Genomic DNA, 20,987 nt, shown 5'->3' on the forward strand with positions numbered 1-20,987 from the left:
TGGATAGGAAGGCAAAAGTAACTAATATAGCTCAAATAGCTGCTCAAATAAAGTATTCAGAAGAGCATTTCTAAGTGCACAACATAGCCAGCAGAGATTCTGCTGCAGCAGACGACCACACTGGGTCCCGCTCCTATCAGCTAAGAATAGAAAAATGAAGCTACAACTCACAAAGGTTCACCAGAAGATTGTGGAAGACCACAGATCCCGAAAACATTGCCTAGTGTGATAACTGTTTACTTCTGCTGCCCATTATCAGTGGTTTAGGCCACAGTGGTTGTATGATTGCATGGCATACCAAATAAGCATCCTTTAAACGTCACAACAAACCTGAGTATTTCTGCTGACCATGCCCATTCCTTTATGACCACAGGATAACGCGCCATGTCGCTAAAGTCATCTCAAACTGTGTTTTTATAAATATAATAATTAGCTCACTGGCCTCCACAGTCACCAGATCTTCATTCAGTAGAGCACTTTTGGGATGTGGTGGAAAGGAGATTTTAGGCAAACTGCAGTGACTGTATAATGATGTCATGTTAATATGGAACTAAATCACAGAGGAATGTGTCCAGCACCTTGTTGAATTTATGGCATGAAGAATTAAAGCAACAAAGGTCTTAACCCAGTATAAGCAAAGCAGCATAAGCAGTATGTGTGCCTACATACCCGCCAAGCTCTCTCCCTGTTTTCTCTACAAGCAGTGACTGTTATTAAGTTTTACTCAGGTTAAGAACAAAACACTTAGCAAGTACAGTGATGGGTAACTAAAACAGTGGCTAACAACATGTGGCTGTACTGCCATCTGTTGACTGAAAACACACATCACATTTCCACAAATCCTCCAAAAATAATTAAGTTGTGTCATTTGTTGGGACTCAGTTGGGACGCATTGAGAAAATTTCACAAGTACACAGTTGTCATTTGTTTGTTGCATTCGGTTTAATGGTTTTGCAGCTTGACACAAAAGAAGTTAGCGTACAGATCCAGGTGATATACAGTAGTAGATGTCAAAGCGATATGTCTTTCATTGTTAATAACTCCGAATAACAATTTAGAGTCATTGCGAAACCCACAGCTCCCCCACCAACATTCTGTCCCCATCGTTGGTAGCATTACTCCTGTTTCAATAAATAAATTTAAAAAAGAAGAAGAAAAAACGCTATTCACAAATAACTTACATAGTTTTCATAAACACTTTTTAAAAATAACCAAAAGCATTTCTTATTATATTTTTGTGTACATACTAATGACTGATTTAACAGAGAGATGGAGACTGTCTGTGTAAAAAGAAATCATAATTTTTCCAACAAAAAGAATTAATAGAAAATAACTTAAGAGACTGGAAAATCGCACTTTTCGCTTGACAAACAACTTAAACTTTCTTTTCCTTGTGCATTTATTTCTATCTACACAGTGTTTGGAGAATCATGTGCCTTGTCATATAATCCATTCAAGACATTTTAGATCTTGTCATATGATGGTATACAAATATGGTTGGTAATTGGTCTAGAAAAGCATTTGGATTAACAACAAATCTTATTTTTGAGAAACAATTTTCTTTTTCCAGTATTGTGTTACACCTGAACAAAAGCTAGAAGGATGCAGGATGTGGCATCTTAGTGAGCATCAATGTGAAGACTGTTTGATAATAAAGACTAGATCCTCAATATGGTCCGTGTATTTGCTTCCCAGAGTCTGTTATATACATGTTGCTTGAGGCAGGCTTAAATTTCCAGTCCCACAACGCACAGTGCCAGCAGCACCAAAGACACCAGGCTTAAGGTGGGCGTGATTGTGGATGCATGACCTGAGGAAGAAGAAGAAACAACATCAAACACACAAAAAAGTGATTGAAAAGTAGGTAAAATGGGTGAAGACTTTCATTTTTATTTAATGATTTTTCTGAGCTTTACCCAGAATCTTAATCCTCCTGATTGGGCCATCTCCTCCTTCATAACGGCCACGCACCATCAGTTCATAATCTCCAACCTGAGGCATGGGGAAGTCCATGAAGTGCCAGCCAGTGATGTAGACCTTCCCATAGATGTAGCCTGACTTTCTGAACATGACCTGGCAGATGATGAGAAACATGGAAGGTCTTCAGCAATCCTGTTATCGCTATACGACAGACGTGAGAAACTTGTTTTAACTCTAATTAAAAGAGAAACACTTTACAAACCTTGTAGTACAGCGGGAAGGAAATATTACCGAACCAGTCGTACTGGATATGATCCCACCACACATACAGCCATTTCCCTGTCCAACTGATGTATCGCCACATCCTGGGAGGATCTGGTGGTGCTGTAAAGAGATCATTTATTGAGTCTCCAAATGCAGATTTGCTCCTTATTATAAATCTTATTATAGTTATGCTCTGTCTTACGTGGCCTCTTGGTGAACATCTCACACATTTCTCCAGGGGGTCCGAGGCCTGCTCCATTGTAGGCACGGACCTCGATGAGGTAGTGTGAATCTGGCAGCATATTTTCCAGCCTTGTCTGATTGACTGAGGCTGAGACAAAAATACGATTGGCACCTGGTTCCGGATCATCATATTTTCTCCAGTATCTGACCTAGATGACAGGATATGGGATTGTTATGGAATGGACCCCTGTTCAACTGATTGTTAATGCAACTATCTAATCTCTCTGCGGTTCTGTACCTGGTATCCCTCAATATACTGTTGTAGGCCTGTTCCAGTGTCAACCACTGGCAACCACCAAACCAGAGCTTCAGTGGAGGACACAGGCCTAGCGTAGATATCTGTTGGAGATTCTGTAGGTACTGAAGAAGATGGAGAAAAATGAAATTGAAAAAGGTGCTCATAGTTTCCACGGTAATAAAAACAGGAATGTGATCAAGCCCAAAGCAAAGGTCTTACCATCTCGTGGATAGTAGATGACCTTTGTGAGGGTGTAGGGTCCGTCTCCTTTCACATTAAATGACTTGATCTTCACCTGAAACTCTCGCACCTGGAAGTCTTCCTCAGTGGGGATGAAATAGGTGTCTCTGTGAACGTGTCGTCTTGTCTCAGGGTCCGAGATGGTCTCGTACCACCAGTCGTAAGCATCGTGAGGCTTAAACGCGACGATGTAGCCAAACTTCTTACCATAGAAGTACCAAGGCTCCACGGGCTAAAGGTCACAAGTTGAAACAGTTTCCAGTAAAATTCAACTGTTAAAATGGAACTTGCGAATGAGGAAGTCAAGCAGAGACACCTACTGTCCACGTGATGATTATCTCACCATTTCGACCTCCATAACCGGCCAGATTGGTGGGAGACACAACTGGTGCTGAGGGCAAGAAAATAGTTTATCATTAGTATTTTTAAAATAGCATATCTAACATATCACAACTTCAATTTCTTTTTTATCCTTACGAGCGTCCCAGGTTTTGATCTTGAGGGAGGGGATACTGGCCTCTCCAGAGCCATGCTCATTAGTAGCAATGATCCTAAACTGATATTCCATCCAAGGATACAAGTCTGTCACCTCTGCTTTCTCCATACTGCCATCAAGAACAGTTGGAGCTGAAGGACACAAGGAACATTTAAATGATGAAAATAATAATAATAAATATATCTATTATTTTTTAAGTAATTTATATCCAAAAGAATCACAGATCATACTCATTTGTTTCAGAGCCTAAAAATAGTAAAGGATGCTTTAGTTTATCATATCTGTGGCGTGAGTTGGCCCCCTGCTGGCAGCGAGCAGTACTCACAAGTGCTGGCATTCCTCCAGTCATCTTCATATAGAGCCCAGTAGTGTCTGGTCTGAATGGTATAGTAGAGAATAGGGCTATTATGCTCAGCTCCTTTAGTCCACCACAGCTTCACCCACGTGTCCCCAATCTCTTCCACCCGAATCACACCAGGAGGACCAGGAACACCTGGGGTTTGGGGATCAGATGAGGGAGGAGAATGAAAACACATGGAAAAATGAGTATAAGGGGGATAAAAATAATTCCAGTTTTTCTGTAGTCACTTATATTCAGCAGTGTTGCTTTGTTCTAGCACCTCAGAACAGACTTTAATGGCAAAAGATGTCATGCCTATTTGCTAGCATGGAAAAATATTGAGCTGGGGGTGGGTTCCCAAGTAGCTTGCAGATCTGCAGCAACACTAGGCAGGCTACAGCAGCTTACATAGCATACTTTTATATGAGATTTCCTCATTGGATCCATGAAAATGTTACAGCTTTGCCATCACTTGCTGATGTGGGCTGGCACTGAGAACTTTCCTTCATAGCTTTCTAAGACTATACTTGACTCTTTACATCTGTGTTCACCTCATGCTCAGACTGACCTACAATCTTGAGATCACAGTAGGCAGTGTCACTGTCCACAACAGTCTGAGCCGTGCAGGTGTAGCGACCTTCGTGCCAAATTTGAGCGTTCAATATTCTCAGGTCGCCAACACCATCTTCGTTCTAAATGACAGGAAACAACAGCATAATAGAAGGAAGGAAACCCAAAGGAGAAAAGGATAATGAGAAAAGTGGGTGAAGTATACAGAGGATCTTTAGTCTGCATCTTCGAAGAAGGTTTAACATAAATATGGCTGTAATAAATCACCAACCCTACCATGACACGTTCATATTGTTGCCACTCTGCATTAAAGTCGATGACTCTGAAGTCTATAGCCCAGATAAATGTGATGTCCAGCATGGGGTCGTATGAAGCTTGACACTTCAGAATCACCTCGTCACCAACTCTAACCTCAGTGTCCTCAGGTGCTACTGTGATGCTGGTAGCCTCTAAGCAAAAGAATATTATAGATACACTTAAAAATCATTCTAGATTGTGGGATCTTTACTCTGTTTAGATGCACACATATACATGCGCTGACCTGTGATGGTGAGATAGCCAGAGCTGTTGGCCTTTCCTCTGTCATTCTCCGCAAAGCAGGTGTAAACCCCTTCATCGTTTTTGGTGGCATTCAAGATCTCCAGACTCCCGTCAAACATGATTGAAATGCTGTGAATATGGACATAAGCAGTTAAGCTTCCTGATGTGCCTTTTTTCAACAAGCAAAAGAGTAAAGCTGAGGTATTAGGCTGACCGTGAGCTGTTGTAGAGGAGCTCTTTGCCCTTTGTCCAGGTGAATCGAGGTCTAGGAGCCGCTCTGGGTTTACACTCAATCACCACACGTCCGTCTTTAGCTCCGAGAAGCTGCTTCTTCACAGGGTTGAACTCGAATGTTGGCGCACAGGCTGGAGGGAGGTCAGAAGTGTCATTTTGTGTTTAATACCTGTCTTAAACCATAATATAGCAGTTCAGTTGTGCTTTTAAATGTCAAAATTCACTAAATCAGAGTACCGATGACTCGCAGCTCAGCGTTGGCGTATTTGATGCCCCAGTAGTTCTCAGCGATGCACTGATACATCCCGGAGTCAGCAAAAGTCAGGCTGGAAAACTTCAGCTCACCTTTACCATACTAGTAAAAACACAACCCAAACGTGTACTTGAGCCAAAGAAGACTTACACAAAGCAACTGTAAAGCCAAGCTGAGATATCATATTGCCCAGTTTCACACAACATGTCAAAGAGTTTTTACCATATATCCATCTTTATACCAGCGGATGAAAGGGAAGGGTTTCCCTGATGCCACACAGCGCATGGTGTGCTCTGAGCCAATGTCTTTCATCGTGTTATTGATGGTCTCTGCCCACTCCGGAGCAGCTGGAAAAATATAATGGGAATCACTATACATTACTGGATAACACAGACAGGCAAGTCACTGAGCTCTGACAAATGACTTACACTCCACATAGAGCCAGGCCTTGTGCCAGTCCTTTCCTTTAGTGTTGATGGCTTCACAGTCATAAAATCCCACATCTTCGTACTGTACATTAAACAGATGAAGCACGGCCCCCGATTCACTGATTTCATGATTAGCCGGGAGGTCTGTAGCATCAACCTTCCTCCATACAATATGTGGGATGGGACTGTGCAGAAAATACAGTTAGTTTGTTGATGTGATAGTAAAGCAAACTAACCAGAGGCTCTTCTTTGATGCAGTCCCTACAGATAAAGGTATACAAAAAATAAAAGTATTTTAAAAAGTATAAAAAAATGTCTTAGACCACCAGCCAGTTTAAATTAACAGAACTGTTCATTACCCAAATCATTTTTCTATTTCTGTAATAGGCAATCCAAGAATATTCACAAACTCTTTGTACAAAGTAATCTTAATGTAAAATATAATTGTTCTCAATAAATTTTCAATTTTACTGTTGTAAAAAAGCAAAAAAAGAAAAGACTCATTATTTTTGGATTAAGAAGCAAAATTACAGTTTTTTACTTGCATACTTGAACAGAAAAATTTGTTTTAATGAGATCTCCCTATTTTACGAGATGAGGAAATGAGGAAACATGGGAACCGTTTGGAATTAATCTGCATTCGTTTTACTTAAATCGCTTTGGAAAACACTATCTAATGTCTAAAGTCCTGGTTATGGTTAGGGATAAGGTTATGGTTAGGTTTAAGGTAGTGCTGTCAGCATTAATCTTGTTAAAATGACGTTAACACCATAACCGCATTAATGCGACAAATCTCCTTTAGTGAGTTAACGCGGATCTCCCCGCGTGTGGAGCTGGACTGCGTTAACGCATTAATGAGCTAACCGCGCTGATGCATCGACGCCGTGCTGACAGCACTAGTTTAGGAATAAAGTTAGGGTTAGGGCTGGAATACATGGCTGGGACGTGTATTACCCTGGGAGAGTCATTCTACTGGATTTTATCCATAACCCAGGCGTAGCATAAGAACGCAGAAGGAACACCTCAGGACTTGACAAAATCATCACTGTATTACACCTCGGGAGTGAGAACAGGCTGAATTTGAACATAAGAATGTGAATTGAGTTTGTAATTTGCCAATACAGTTTTTAGTTTTACACAGGTTTTTGACAGATCACTCGAATAGTTTTATTTTCTTGTTTTTATGACAGTTAGTCGAATAAATTGGTTAGGCACTGTACATGAATGCAAACTTAAGAATAATTTAAACGATATAACACAAGATATTCAAAAGATATAACGTTCCTATTTGGAACACGTAAGTATACAACCCCTTTAGTTACAGACTGTTTCCAGGTTTTCTTGAGTTTGAAACAGGACTATGGTTTTTAAATATGGATTTTGACTCAGTCATTTAACAATCCAAACATTTTTTTCTTTTTGAGCCATTCTTCTTTGCATTTTTCTGCATGTGATTGTATTTCTATTGAAAGTCCAGTTTCTGTAAATGACTTACAAATGACTGCAAAAAGTTGTTTTTACGTGGCATCTGCTCGCATTTATACCAATTAATTATCAGTAAAAGGGAATCAAATGTGTGCTCTTGTTACCTTGCCTAGTTTTTAAAAAAAAAGTCAACTATTTCCATTATTGTTTCCACATAAACTCTTTCCTATGGTATTTGAATGCATCAGTGTTATGCAATGCTTGCATGTGTACATGAATTATACTAAGAAAAACTTACTTTCCAAGAGCAAAGCATTCTAATGTAATATTAGAGGCCAGCATGGCAGTCGTATCTGGGAACTTCACCCTGATGTCTGCTGGGTATTTTCTCTCCTCACCTAAGAGAAAAGGCTTCATTATATATACAATAATAAAGCATGCAAAAATCCTTTTCCGGTATCGTTGCAGCACGGTGACTAACCATCGTCAGGGGGTAAGGGGATGAGAGGGATGAATTTGGAGAAAACACTCTTTCCTAAGACGGGACTAGAAACAAAGCAAGAGTAGTTTCCCGCATCCTGAGCTTCCACCTTGGCAATGTAGAGGTTCCCAGTCTTCTGGGAGACAAACCTACGACGGTCTGTGTTCAGGAACACTGGGAACTCATTGTAGATCCAGCGGTAGGTAACCTCCTCTGAAAGGGAACAGAAAGAGGGAGAGATGCATAGGCCACGTTTTCTTGTTTGTACCTCTGAAATCTACACACTGTTTGAATGATGAATTTTAGGTGTAATTCTTGAAGACATGTACATACGTGGCCAGGCTTTTGGAGGTACACACAACAGAACTGCTCCCTGTCCTTCTTTGACATAAACTGGCTCTCTCTCTTCATCAGGAAACTCACCCAGAACTACACAGAAAGTACACGGGGGTCAAAGTTCAGCCACTGCAAAACTGCTCAAAGGTGTGAATAAGCTTTAGTCATTAAGGAGCTCAATGAGTCAACACAGTGTTTGATAAGTATTATGATTCAAAGAGCATTCCCTCAAAGATGAAAACTTGCTGTGTTGCTTTCTAGATTTTAGTCTGTGTTGTCCTCTCTTCTGTAAATGGTACTTACATAGTGCCTTTCTACGTAGTTAAACGTTCAATTTGCTTTTCCTACAAGACTCTATCACGCAATCACACACACATTTGTACCGCTCTTGTACTGGTAGATTTACTGGTAGCTTTTATTTGTTCGATTGGTAGAAGACCCGTTCTACCACCTGAGCCTCAGCCTTAGTGATTTGGAACTGCCATACCTGGCTTAGGTTTTTTCCATTTGATCTCCACTTAGTCTTTATCTGTATGCCAGTCTGAGGACGTTACAGTTGAAATTAATACATAAATATCAACACTAAAATAATCTGGACCAGTCAAGGAACTCAATCGTCACAACCTTAATGAGTTGGAGATAATGTGAGCAGACACGCTGTCGAACCTGAAGCTAAAGCCAAGAACATATTCAGCTCAAGATGTCAACACTGAACTTAAGCAGGAATGCCGTGCTTGGTGGTATTCACTTTCAAATACATTTTTAACTTTATTTCTTTGACTTTTTGCTTTTAATTTAGTTCAGTTTCAGTTTAGTTTAAAAAGCAACTTTGGTCTTTATTAGTTTTTATTGTATGGAAGGCATACGTCAGAGGCAAGACTTAGGAAAGTCAATACAGTTAATAGAATAAAAACACACAACTTGACTCACATTCTTGTAGGCATCCAAAATGTCAATAAATATGACCATCAAAGCCTTAAAAGACAAGTTTTAATAACAACTCTTTACTAAATTAACAAACACAAAAACTAAGAATCTTTCCTGTATATTTTTTGAGTTAGTTTTATTTCGCTTTTTCAAATGTCTAGTTTAAAGTTTTATTTGAGTGACCTAAAATGTTTTGGTTTTTTTTACATATAATTTTAGTTTTTAGTTCAGTTTTAACTATATTAACATTATACTCACATCCAAACTTGACTCTGGCCTCTTTGCTGATAACGGTGCCGTAAATATTCCTGGCCACACAGACGTACGTCCCAGCATGTTTCTTCTGGATTGGATTGGTGATTACCAAATTCCCCCCCACCAGGCTGTAGTGTTCATCCGGCTGCTCCTTGAGCTTGATTTCCCAGTTATCCCGACGCCACCTAGCAGCAATTCAAATGTGACATCCTGTAATGTAATTTAATGTATTTCTTATTTAGGAAAACTATCATGCACCGGCTTGTAACCTGTATGTAGCTGGGGGGTTAGCACGTGCTCTGCAGTTCATGGAGATTCTCCCATCAGGTGAGTCTTCGATGTAAACCACATCCACAGGCTCCTCTTCAAATATGGGGCCGTAACCAGTAGCATCCTCTGATACAGAACAAATTAGTTAGTTCATACATATTAGATCAAAAATAATCCTGAATTAGCTCTTTTAGAGTCCTTTTATTATGACAAAACCAACTCACCACCATATATTCTGGGCTCACCAAACAAAACTGCCACTAGAAGAGTAGAAACATTAAACATTAAAGGCTGCACAATAATATCTTTTTTCCCCTCAACATCATTTTGAGAGAGCATGTGTTATTTTTAGGCATCATTAGTTTTCTTACCTGTGAGCGAGGGGAAGGAGGAGAGAGCCAGCAGCAATAAAGCAGTGGAAGCCATGGCAGTCAGCAGACTGACTCAGAGGGATGGAGGTGGATGGAGAGAAAAGTCGATGGACAGGACATGAACCGGGGAGGGCTGAAAGAGACAGAGAGGAAGGAGAGCTTTTCCTTCAGGATCTATGTCATCATTTGTTTCATTATTCAGTGCAATTTATTTTATTTCTTCAAAACACTTATGTCACTCAAAACAGGCTAATGACACTACATGCTATTTACTGGACTTTGCAGACCAGAAGCAGTCAGTGCAGAGCAAGCTGGAATCCTCCCTGTGAATATATGATTCAGGATGTCAGTGACTCAGCAGTACAATGCAGTGTGAGCTGGGTGGGTGCACAACCACAAGAAAGTGCACCTGCACAAACACACATACCTGCACTGTCTGAGTGCATGCTCAAACACTGAAACCCCACAACTGCCTGCATATGAACAAAACACATTGTAGCTCAGCATTACTTAAGGGCTCCCGCAGTGCCATGAAACATGCTTACGCATCACTCCTACAGGATGAAATGACAGTACTGCTGCTGTGTGTTGGTGTGTGTGTTTGCAACAGCAGAAAACTATGTCAAACATGACAGTGTGAAAAACAGAAGGAATGACTCACAGAGGCATGGATATGTTAAGTATGACCTTGGATTGGTTAACAGGATGGGTTAAGCTGGAAATTGGATATCTCTGTGTAAAGTTTTAAAATCTCTTGTGGAGAACACATTTTATATCATTATCTCATAAAGAAATTGAGGAATCCCTTTATGATTGTCTGTTTTTCCCCTGTCTTGGCAGTGTTTGCTACTTTGCAGCTGTGCTGGGGACCAAGTGGCAACCAGTAAATGCAGTTCCAGGACTGGCCACTTGAGGCTGACTCCAAGAGCCAATTAGTTACCATAACCAGGGGTGCACATAAGTGGTCCGCAGGTGCACATTCGCACCAGATAAGAAGTTGCAACGCACGTTTGCGTACATATAAAAGGCACTGTTTTTGTCCGCTAGAGTGGGATTTTCACGGCATATTCTGCACCACATCTCTGTGCATTCATCATTTGTTTGAAGCCAGCTCATCTCCTGCAACCACTTTTCCGAGAATACGCGCTTCTTTTGCGGTTCGGACTCCTTCGGACATTTCTTTGGAAGTGGAGGAACACCAGAGTAATTGCTTAAAGTAGCTTATTTCTTCGACATCTTTAAGAGTTCTAAACAAATGTCTGTCCTCTTCCAGAAAATCTTATGTACGCAAATGTGCGTTGCAGCTTCTTATCTGGTGCGCGTCTTTTATTTTGACAGCGAATGTGCACCTGCGGACCACTTATGTGCACTCCTGACCATAACTCCCATTTTAAAATACTGTTATTTACAACAGAAATACACAGGTTTACAGCCCTGTGCAGATAGGTTCTTTTTTAGTATTAATGGGTAATTTATCTCTTCATAACAACTGTAGGGGTAGAGATTAATATAACCCATTTAAGGTTTACAGCTTTGCACATGCTAGCTATCTATTTGATCTCACCATCGCTAATTAGGGTCACTGAATTTCTATCAGTTATCTAAAAGATAATATATTCTGTTTTGTTCTTCCAATAAGTCTATTTTTTGTCATCAACTTTACCATTTTATTTGTGTGTTATTTAGCATTATTGTAGCACCCATTCAGTCTATGGATGCTCCTAGCTAAATAAGCTTACTCGCCCTCAATTGTTACCTTTAACTACGATCAATTCATGCTCCAAAAAAGCAAGATGGCAACAACAGTAAGTTAAAGTTAAGGTTTTAAATCAGCAAAGCCACATCTACAACCTAGTATATAGATAGAATTTGGTTTTAATAAGCAAACAAGCCATCTCAGAGGTCATTTTAGTTATACTGTTTTATGGAAGGCTGCTTTAGTTAGCACCCTTTGTGTAAGCCCACTGATAGCTAACTAAAGGCTTCTTCCCCTTTGTGATTTCAGTTTACTGTAAATATAGATGGAAATATGGAAAAAAATTTGCATAAGAATGAGAACTAAAATCTTTAGTTGTATTTTAAGCAACTCTGTTATAAACTGTAAGCTGACCTTGTTGTTGCTTATATGACATTTACATTTCAGGTTTCAATATTTAACCTCCTAGGACCTTTCGTCCACATATGTGGACATCACATTTTGGGTTATTTAGACCAAAATACTCAATTTTGCTCTACAAGGGCCTGATATCCACTTACAAGGACATTATACTGCTACTGTTCTATCGAAATTTTAAATGAATATACTCATATGTGGCTCTCATTTTTCTTAAAAACCAAAATGAGATTAAAAAAAAAATCTGCTAATTGGTAAATGGCCTGTATTTATATAGCGCTTTTACTAGTCCCTAAGGACCCTAAAGCGCTTTACATATCCAGTCATCCACCCATTCACACACTGGTGATGGCAAGCTACATTGTAGCCACAGCCACCCTGGGGCGCACTGACAGAGGCGAGGCTGCCGGACACTGGCGCCACCGGGCCCTCTGACCACCACCAGTAGGCAACGGGTGAAGTGTCTTGCCCAAGGACACAACGACCGAGACTGTCCAAGCCGGGGCTCGAACCGGCAACCTTCCGATTACAAGGCGAACGCCCAACTCTTGAGCCACGATCGCCCCCCGATCTTTATTTTTACATTCATCAGGTCCCAATATGCCCAAATATGAAAGAGAAATTGAAAATGCATGCTGTGGAAGAGTTCGGGTCTCAGGAGGTTAAAAAAGGAATGAAGGAAAAGCCTGACTCTGTAATTGTGACGAATCTTGTGGGATTAGTGGGTGTAAATGCTACATTTTGGCAGCTTCTCATTTTTGTATTAGTGTTGCAAAGTGCACTGGTTCGGCACAGAATAGACAACTACTACAGCTATGTATGCAAGTTACTTCACTTTACATAGCCAAATACTATTTATAAATTTCCTTGAAGTCTCTGCTGACTTGTTGAGGATACAAGAGCTGCAGATTTCTCTTTTGTGTCTGCTGCTGGTTCAAAATGCATCGGAAATCTTTCAATTTGCTCTAAACCATCATCAACTCAGGCTTACAATGGATAATCTTCATACACTGTCACATGGAATGAGGCCGTATTAAACTGAACATATTAAACATTACATTTATATAGTTAAAGGCATATACTGTATGCACGAAAACTAAAATTAACATGCACTTCACTTTAGTAATGCAAACTTTAAAAGGCAAATTGAAGCTGAATGGTAAAAAAAAATGTGGCAAAAAATAGACCTAGAAAGGGCCAAACAGCCATCATTCTCAGTTAGCAGCATCTGTCTCAAACAAGCAGAAAGAGGGAGTGAGAGAGCAGAGGCATACACCCAGTAGCTTATCCACATGCAGAGACTGCAGCAGTGACTTCTCAAAGGCCCTCATGATGACTCAGCACTAATGTCACCATAGCTGCACAGCTATGTGTCTGTGCATCTTGTCCTAAGATGAAAGTACACCTCTTGCATCTAGATATGGGTACACAGATCTGTACACAGGCTACATTGAAAGTGTGCAAACACATTCAGAAATCACTTTTATATATAGTACTTTCATACAGCTTTGCAGATTAAAGTTGCAATCTGTCATAATGGAAATTCTGATCAATTCATCTGAGTTTGTTTTCATGCGATTCCCAGCTGGCAATAATCCCACCACCATCCTCTTTGGACAGACCAGAAAAAAATTTAGGTCAGCACACGTATTAAGCCTCAAGTCTCTCTCGGGGGCTGACTGGATAACCATGTTTGCATGTGGCTTTTGTGGCTGCCAGAAATCACATTCATAGTAATGTTAGAATTCAGCAACAGGGCACTCGAGTAATGCTGCTTTAATCTTGAGTTTGCTGGGTTACTTATGCACGGGCATTTGGATCACAAGTGATGTAAATGACAGAATAAAGACACACGAGGCTGAATAAGGAATAATCTGAATCTTGCAGCCAAATCCATTTGGTGAAGGACTTTTCAGCATCTGAAAGGAGGCGTTACACTCGTCACATCTTTTACAATCTGTTAAATCCCAGCAGACAAGGGGAAAAGAGAGAAAGTGTAGGGGAGGGACACAATCCTGCAATGTGAGCAAACACATTTGAAGTTACCTTGGTTATACTGACTCCTACAGCTACTTCCATTTCTTTCACACTATGCAACAAATACACTGAACACTACAGTGCAGGCCGTTTGCGGCACTAATCTGGCTGACTGTTAAGTTCATATTCAAAGGGTATGCAGGATGTGGCTCTATAGCAATACACATTTAATTTAACAATAATTCAGAATTAATGTTTTAAGAGGATAGATGTTCCAGCGCATATATACAGCAGTTTGGGCCAATAAGGGAGTAGCCCTGTCTAATACTTTCCCAAGCAGATGCCATAATGGATCCACTGCACTCTGCGCCCTTGACGCATCCAGTATGAGACACTTTCACCTTGAGTCTCCTCCCTGCATCCACTGATGCACTTTTTTAAAAAGCATGTGCTGCAGTCGATTCACTCTGAACTAAACCTGCAGAGTGAAATGCAAAGCCAGACAGCGCTGACTTTGTCGCAGTCTTCAGTCTTTTAAAGTAACTGCGCAGTTCCTTACATCACTTCACCCCTATGACGATTGAGAGGCACCGGTAATTCACTGCTCTGCATTGCGGTACTCCAGAGCCGGTCCATTTCCACACTCCAGCTCTCAAAGCACCCCCGGTTTATTCTCACATCTCCGGACACGAAGAGACAATTGTGTCATGCACGCGCTCGTCTGCGGTGTCGTTCTTACCTTTTGAGGCGGAATGAGAAATTTCAGCGCACTGTCTTCATGGCACACCTGGACCCGAACCGCAACGTGCCACAGAGCCCACCCCGCCGGAGCGTCCCGTTCAGATGAACTTTTCTATTGGATGAGAGAGGCTGAGTGGCAGGTCATGGTTAGCGGGGAGGAGGCGGCTGCGATTGGCTTTCGAGAGAGGGAGGATGAGGATGGGAGGGATGCGAGCATCATGCTTGTGCGCATCCCAGACGAGGGAAATAAAGTCACAGTGAGGAAAAAAGATAATTGGTTAAGTCATAATAAGTATTAAAAATAAATCAATAAAATTAAAGGAGGAAATATATTAAGGCGAGTTATTGAATTGCTGTCATCTGATTGAAAATAAAGTACAAGTACAAGGGCAGGCTATAACTTGGCACTCCAACGCACTAAAGATTTCGCAGGAATTTGGAAATTTATTATAATACAAAGGGATTTGGGAAATTTGAAAAAAGACATAAAGGAAAGCTTCCTATAGCTGATGCGGCCATGTGCTGTGCATCTTAAATGACCTGCAGATTATTATTAATGGTGGATTGCAGACCAGGCGAGGTACAAGGATTCCTTACAATACAATAAAATAAGTTGTGGTTCCAGGGTGGGGGCAAGATTTTATTTTATTTTATTTTTTTGCGGGGGGGTCATCCTAAACTTAGTAAACATAATTAATCCTACAGTTTTAGGTTTTGTTTTTTTTACCTATCCTACAAGTTTTGTACTTTTTTTAAGTAAAAGTGCAAAACTATTAAAGTAAACTACTTAAAGTATCTCAAGTAAGTTCTTACTCTATGACTAGCTAATTTTACAATGAAAAGAAGTGATTTAGTTACACATTTTTGTTGATAATCTGTCTTTAATACAAATGTAGAAGTAGAAAGGAGCACAACAGAAAAACTGAAGTATATCAGATGTTTGTATCAGTACTGCAGTTACTGCACTTTTACACACTGAGGGTCCTCCAGACAGTCCTCCTCACAGGATTTACAGGATGAGACTTATGGGAGAAAATGATTTGACACTTAGAGTCCCCCGAGAGCAGCAGTGCCCAGCCTTCTACCTTTCTACCTTTAAAACCCGCCTTCCAGCCAAATGGCTGGTAGGCTTTTAGCTAGGCTTTAGCTTCAGCCAAGTGGAAGCTAAATTGGCTAGTCATTCATATGTAAATTAGGTTGTTACCTGAGAATTCTGGAGGGGAGTGGGGGTGTGTGAATGAGGGGGTGGGGGAGCTGCTAAAAGCTGTGAACTTCCTTTTGTGTTCGTCTTAATGCATTCTCAATCATCCAGGGAAATAAATCTCCAAAAGTCACCAACTTGGAGTGGTTAGTTTCCTGAGCCACAAGGAAACTTGGAGTGTTTCAGTTTGCCATCTTAGGGAGAAATCAACACACATGGGTGTATGTCCTTTGTTGCTGAGATTTATTGATAAAAACAGTACAAAAACCCAACCATTTGTACACATATTTACAAATAATAATAAAAAGTGAGTGAGTACATTTCAACATTTTCAGCAATCACTCACAATCCTGGCACTGCCATGGTATCTGTAGTCTGCATTTACCACATGTGTATCTGTAGCAGTGAACACATCGCACAGTGGCATGATTGTTCTTGCATTTGTGTTTGACCTGACACATGGCTCTTTTTCCAGGGCTAGGTGTGGAGGGTTGTGTCCAAAGCAACTGTTCTTTTCTTGCCTTCTTGCCTTCTTCCCAGCTTCCCAACACTACCAAAAGGAAGCCAAACACTGTCACCCTTTACAACAAAACAAAGTGTGGCGTGGATGTGATGGACCAGATGGTTCGGGAGTACACTGTCTGCAGAGGAACACGGCGCTGGCCAGTTGCCGTGTTTTACAACATGATTGACTGCTACAGATACACATGTGGTAAATGCAGACTACAGATACCATGGCAGTGCCAGGATTGTGAGTGATTGCTGAAAATGTTGAAATGTACTCACTCACTTTTTATTATTATTTGTAAATATGTGTACAAATGGTTGGTTTTTTGTACTGTTTTTATCAATAAATCTCAGCAACATTTTTTTTTTTAAATAAATAAATAAAAGAGCACATTTGAAAAGCCATGGGTGATGACAATAATTATATTTTAGCATTAAAAATATAATTCAGATTAAAGCGCTTGCACATACTGGTGAATCAAAAATTATTCTGGTGATTAATAATACTGTCAATTTAGGCTGTGGGATAAACCTTACACTGGATGAAGGTCTAATAAAATTGTTAATGTGTGTTGTCATCATTTGTATACATTTTTTCAAATTTGGATTTCCAGTCTTTTTTGCCTTAATACTGTGTATGCCTATATGCTGGGTTTTGAATTTTGTAGTCATCTTCTCTGATAGCTGTCATATTTACACGGATTTCCTTTTCAATGGAAACCAGTGTTACAGAGGAATTTGAATAAAGCACACACACACCACACATGCGGTGCCCCAGATGTATGTTAATCTTGTGAGGATTAACTTTCAGTTGTTAATCTCTGCTGGTCATTAGCTGGAGAAAAGACAAATCATGCACTAGGTGGCGCCACACACACGCACATACACACTTTATGTTTTACCCCTTGTACAAAGTCAAAGAAAAACATACGAGTTGTGGAATCCTGAAACCAACATTTATTTCATTTTTTTAAACTTCATTTAAAATACAAAATATTTTGCAATATTATATCGTAGAGTAAACCATTTTGACAGCCTTTCATGCTTCCCGTGTAGCGTTAACATTAACCAGAATGTCATATCATATACTGTGTAGCCTACTGTATGTTAACCAGTAACTAGAACATCATTTCTGGTGTATTCACACTCCAATTTGCCAGTTCGGTTATAAATCCATGCTGACCATATTTTCATATGCTCCCAATTAATATTAATTGTGGGGGTTTTTGTCTTCTTTTTGGATGCACACGCTTTAAAAGGATATCATTTTTAACTGATGTCTAGTTTAGGACAATAGTTCTTGTGCAAGCTACATCCACCCACACGGTGTTGTCCCAAAATAGATGCATGTGTTTATTTTAAATGATATAGCCTATTTAACTGTGTGCTTTTTTTTTTTTTAATTTATTTGTAAAAAATACAGAAAATGTGCATGAACTGTCTAAAACAGAAACAATACAGGTGTCACAAGAGCTCAGTCACAAGTTAAATAATCTCCTTTGATACCTGATCGGCTAAACATTTGCAAAGTCACCTGACGGGTTAAAATATAAAATAACTTCACACCAAATGAAAAAGAATGATAACTGTAAATAGTCCCATCTCACACTGAACTGACTGAGGTCTAGCTCTCACCTTCGACCTCAACGTGCTCAATTCAAAGTATTATTTACAAAAATGCAACAGAAATATCTACACGTGGAAAGCTGACACGTTGCAACCTAAAAACTTGATGCAAGTTATGATAAACCCAACACATGGAAATGTTCTCTGAAAAAGAAAAGGAAAGGAAAGAAAGTTTTGCATGTCCTGTTGAGAGTGGGAGCAGACTGCTTGACGCACATTGGAATTATAGACTGGTACCAATGGAAACAGAAAGCAACGGCATACATTGGGCACGCTGCAACGCGGTAGCATGCATGTGGTGCACACGCTCACTCTCGTGCACCCGGACATTCACACTTAAGCTTCATTCATTTTACAGTAATATAAAACTCACTGCGCTCAGACTGAGACGACATACAGCATAAGGGTTGAATGCATAAACCGAAGTCACCAGTGTGTTTTACCATTTGGAGTGAAACAAGCAATATTTTCACATGAACAGATACACCTGTTTTCACATTCAGTATCATTTTTATGACCGCGTCGTTTCTAAGCGCTACCAGCAAATGTAAGTCTATTCCAGATGTTGAGTCTGGTTCCCACTGGCGGTTACCTGGTGAGAAGGTTGGCAGTTGTTTAGTGCTCCCAACAGGTTGGGAGAAGTTTGAAATGTACACATGACACATTTTTCCCATTTTATTATCGAGTGTTCATAGCTGGATGGTATGATTATATGATGCGTATACACTGTGAGCTGATGGTAGCTGGATAATATGATTGTCAACAAGGGCATAGCAATCTATAGGTGGAAGCGATCCCTCACAACAAACGCCACTGTGTAACATCAAAATTGTTCAAATCAAGTCACGTTTATAGCACTGTGTAGGAACCCTGGACTCCAAAATGAAAGAGGCTATTTTTTTTAAATAACTAGCCCACATACAATATTTAGTGGCATTACAGCTGATAAAATGGTCTTAGTTTTAATGTTCCCCTATGAACAACTTTATTATCAGCGAAATCCTGAAGCGCATTTTTTTGCGGTGTTGAACACTCGCGTAGCTTTTAAAGCTGTTATTAAGGTAAGGTCGGGTGGTATTCTGAATGCATCGCAGCTGTAGACTTCTTGAACTGCTCTGAGCTCTGGTCTGTCTCATGTATGTAACTATGAATCAGGTTGCCGTTCACTACAAAGGCACTAGAAACCGTGCTGAGAGCTTCTCAATCATTAACATCCAAACATCCAGACACCGCTGCACCATCTCTCAGTGAACCTTTCTCTAAATGCGACATATTTGCAGCACAGTACGCACAGCACATATGCAAGAAGGAATGCTATTGGAAGCAGTGCTGGGGTAGCGGTTAGCTCTGTCCACGTAAAACAGAGGCCTGCGCAGGGGCCACAACTCGAGGTGGAAGCACCTGGCAATGACACTGGATCAATCACCACTTAAGAGATCAGTGAGAAGAAGCGCAGGCTTGGGAAAAACACAAAAGACTGCAAAAAAGAAAAGAATGGGAGGCCGACTGCAGTTAAGTGTGGGAGGTCTGGCTAGCTGGCTGGTGTGATAAGTGGCTGAAAGCTGAGCTTATCTAATGTCTAGCCAGGTTTTTAATGACCGCAAATAGACATACCTGTCCTTAAAATATAGCTTTCTTCTTCTTCTACCACATATGTACAAAAAAGGTCAAAAACCTATGCTAGCTTCTACTTGGAGTCACACATTTCACAGCAGTCTCTGCAAAGACACTGCTGTCTTTTTTTCCCTCTATATATCATACGTGATTTGACACTTTCTGACTGATAAAAAAAAGGAAACAATAAAAGACATACCCAGCTGCTTGTAGGCGTGCATGGTATACAGTTTCAACACGCAGCTTACCTCTGCAACAACTGACACGAGTGTGGTAAAACGCTTATTAGGATCACAATTTACTCCATGCACATGTTTATGAATGGGATTGGATGCATTTTTTTTTGCCTGCCTTCTGGTTATGTACTGTAGCTTGATAAAATATATCTTTTTTGATATTTCATATCTTGTATATTTTGCAAAGGATATCAAATGGCACTAACACACTTAAAAGATTCGTGCTCAGTCTGAGTGGTAAAAACCCCTTCGGGTACATTCCTTTTGCTTTTCTGTATTGTTTGCTCTCTCCTTTCCTCATTTCACACCTTCTTTCAATGGTTATGGGTGATGTGGAGCCGGTCTTTGCCATGTTGAGTGCGTCTTGATGAGTGGAGGTCACAGTGTGACCGGGGCTGGCAGGTGTGGGGATGAGGTCGTGTCAGCAGTCTTGGTGACAGTTAGCCATGGCCACCGGAGTGAGAACCACCAAGGGGTTAAGGTAGGTGTCCACAACAACTGTCACCTTAGCAGCTGTCACCACAGAGATGGTCACATTTGCCAGGGTGACAAGGGAGTGGCTGAAGCAAGCGTTGCAGCCAGGCTGTGGCCCTTTGTTAGACAAATGAATTCATGGCGTTGACAGGCGACGGGGCCTCCGAGCTCTCGTTGCCTTCATGCGTGTCTTTTTCTTTCTTGCCGCTGTACTGGCCGATGAAGGAGCCGTCCTCGTTGAACTGCCCGTCCCCACCTTCACCATAATCCACCAGACTGTCGTCGCTCTCGTCACGCCGCACCGTCCCATTGGACGGCGTCCGGCTACCCTTCAGCGGCTTGTGGTCCTCAGTGTCACTGTAAGGAGTAGGAAGATGGCTGAGAAAGAACTCGTGCAGCTTGCAGAACGTCTTCTGCACTTCTCATAACCTTTTAGAAAGAAAACAGGCTCTTCAAGCACATAAGCAGTCTGGCTTTTCCACTGCACAAGCATAGCTTACCACAGTGACAATATCACTGCAACTTTATGCCATCTTTGGTACACATTTTGATGAAGCTCACTTCAAGTGTGCAAATACATCCACAAGTGATTACTTTTTTAAACTAAAAACTTAAAATGAGCAAAATCATGGGGTAAGTGATACATTACACGTTGTGGTACTGTTAT

The 20,987-nt window shown here is 40.6% G+C and overlaps 2 protein-coding genes across 18 annotated transcripts in view; both read right to left on the reverse strand.

Annotated features, from left to right (window-relative positions):
• Window positions 1–917: 917 nt before the first annotated feature.
• On the reverse strand, window positions 918–14,771 carry cntn1b (contactin 1b). Its single transcript, XM_004560871.5, has 24 exons — window positions 14,661–14,771; window positions 9,832–9,964; window positions 9,685–9,720; window positions 9,460–9,586; window positions 9,194–9,375; window positions 8,006–8,101; window positions 7,673–7,885; window positions 7,490–7,589; window positions 5,767–5,951; window positions 5,561–5,685; window positions 5,323–5,440; window positions 5,066–5,216; window positions 4,853–4,980; window positions 4,588–4,760; window positions 4,310–4,433; window positions 3,727–3,894; window positions 3,383–3,532; window positions 3,226–3,296; window positions 2,885–3,137; window positions 2,666–2,787; window positions 2,387–2,576; window positions 2,183–2,304; window positions 1,917–2,073; window positions 918–1,810 (listed from the first exon to the last, which is right to left on the reverse strand). Exons 2-24 carry the CDS (start codon window positions 9,884–9,886, stop codon window positions 1,728–1,730), a joined length of 3,129 nt encoding a protein of 1,042 aa, XP_004560928.1. The 5' UTR covers window positions 9,887–9,964; window positions 14,661–14,771; the 3' UTR covers window positions 918–1,727.
• A 2,533-nt stretch (window positions 14,772–17,304) lies between these two features.
• Window positions 17,305–20,987, reverse strand: part of nrcama (neuronal cell adhesion molecule a) — a 64,490-nt gene continuing 60,807 nt past the window's right edge. For all 17 annotated transcript variants that reach the window (XM_076875544.1, XM_076875559.1, XM_076875548.1 and 14 more), the window contains one exon: window positions 17,305–20,677. In XM_076875544.1, coding sequence (XP_076731659.1) covers window positions 20,443–20,677 — 235 coding nt within the window. In that variant the 3' untranslated portion in view covers window positions 17,305–20,442. The remainder of the gene's footprint in view (window positions 20,678–20,987) is intronic.

This window comes from Maylandia zebra, linkage group LG17, assembly GCF_041146795.1.
Source record: "Maylandia zebra isolate NMK-2024a linkage group LG17, Mzebra_GT3a, whole genome shotgun sequence".
In the NCBI taxonomy this organism is placed as follows: domain Eukaryota; kingdom Metazoa; phylum Chordata; class Actinopteri; order Cichliformes; family Cichlidae; genus Maylandia; species Maylandia zebra.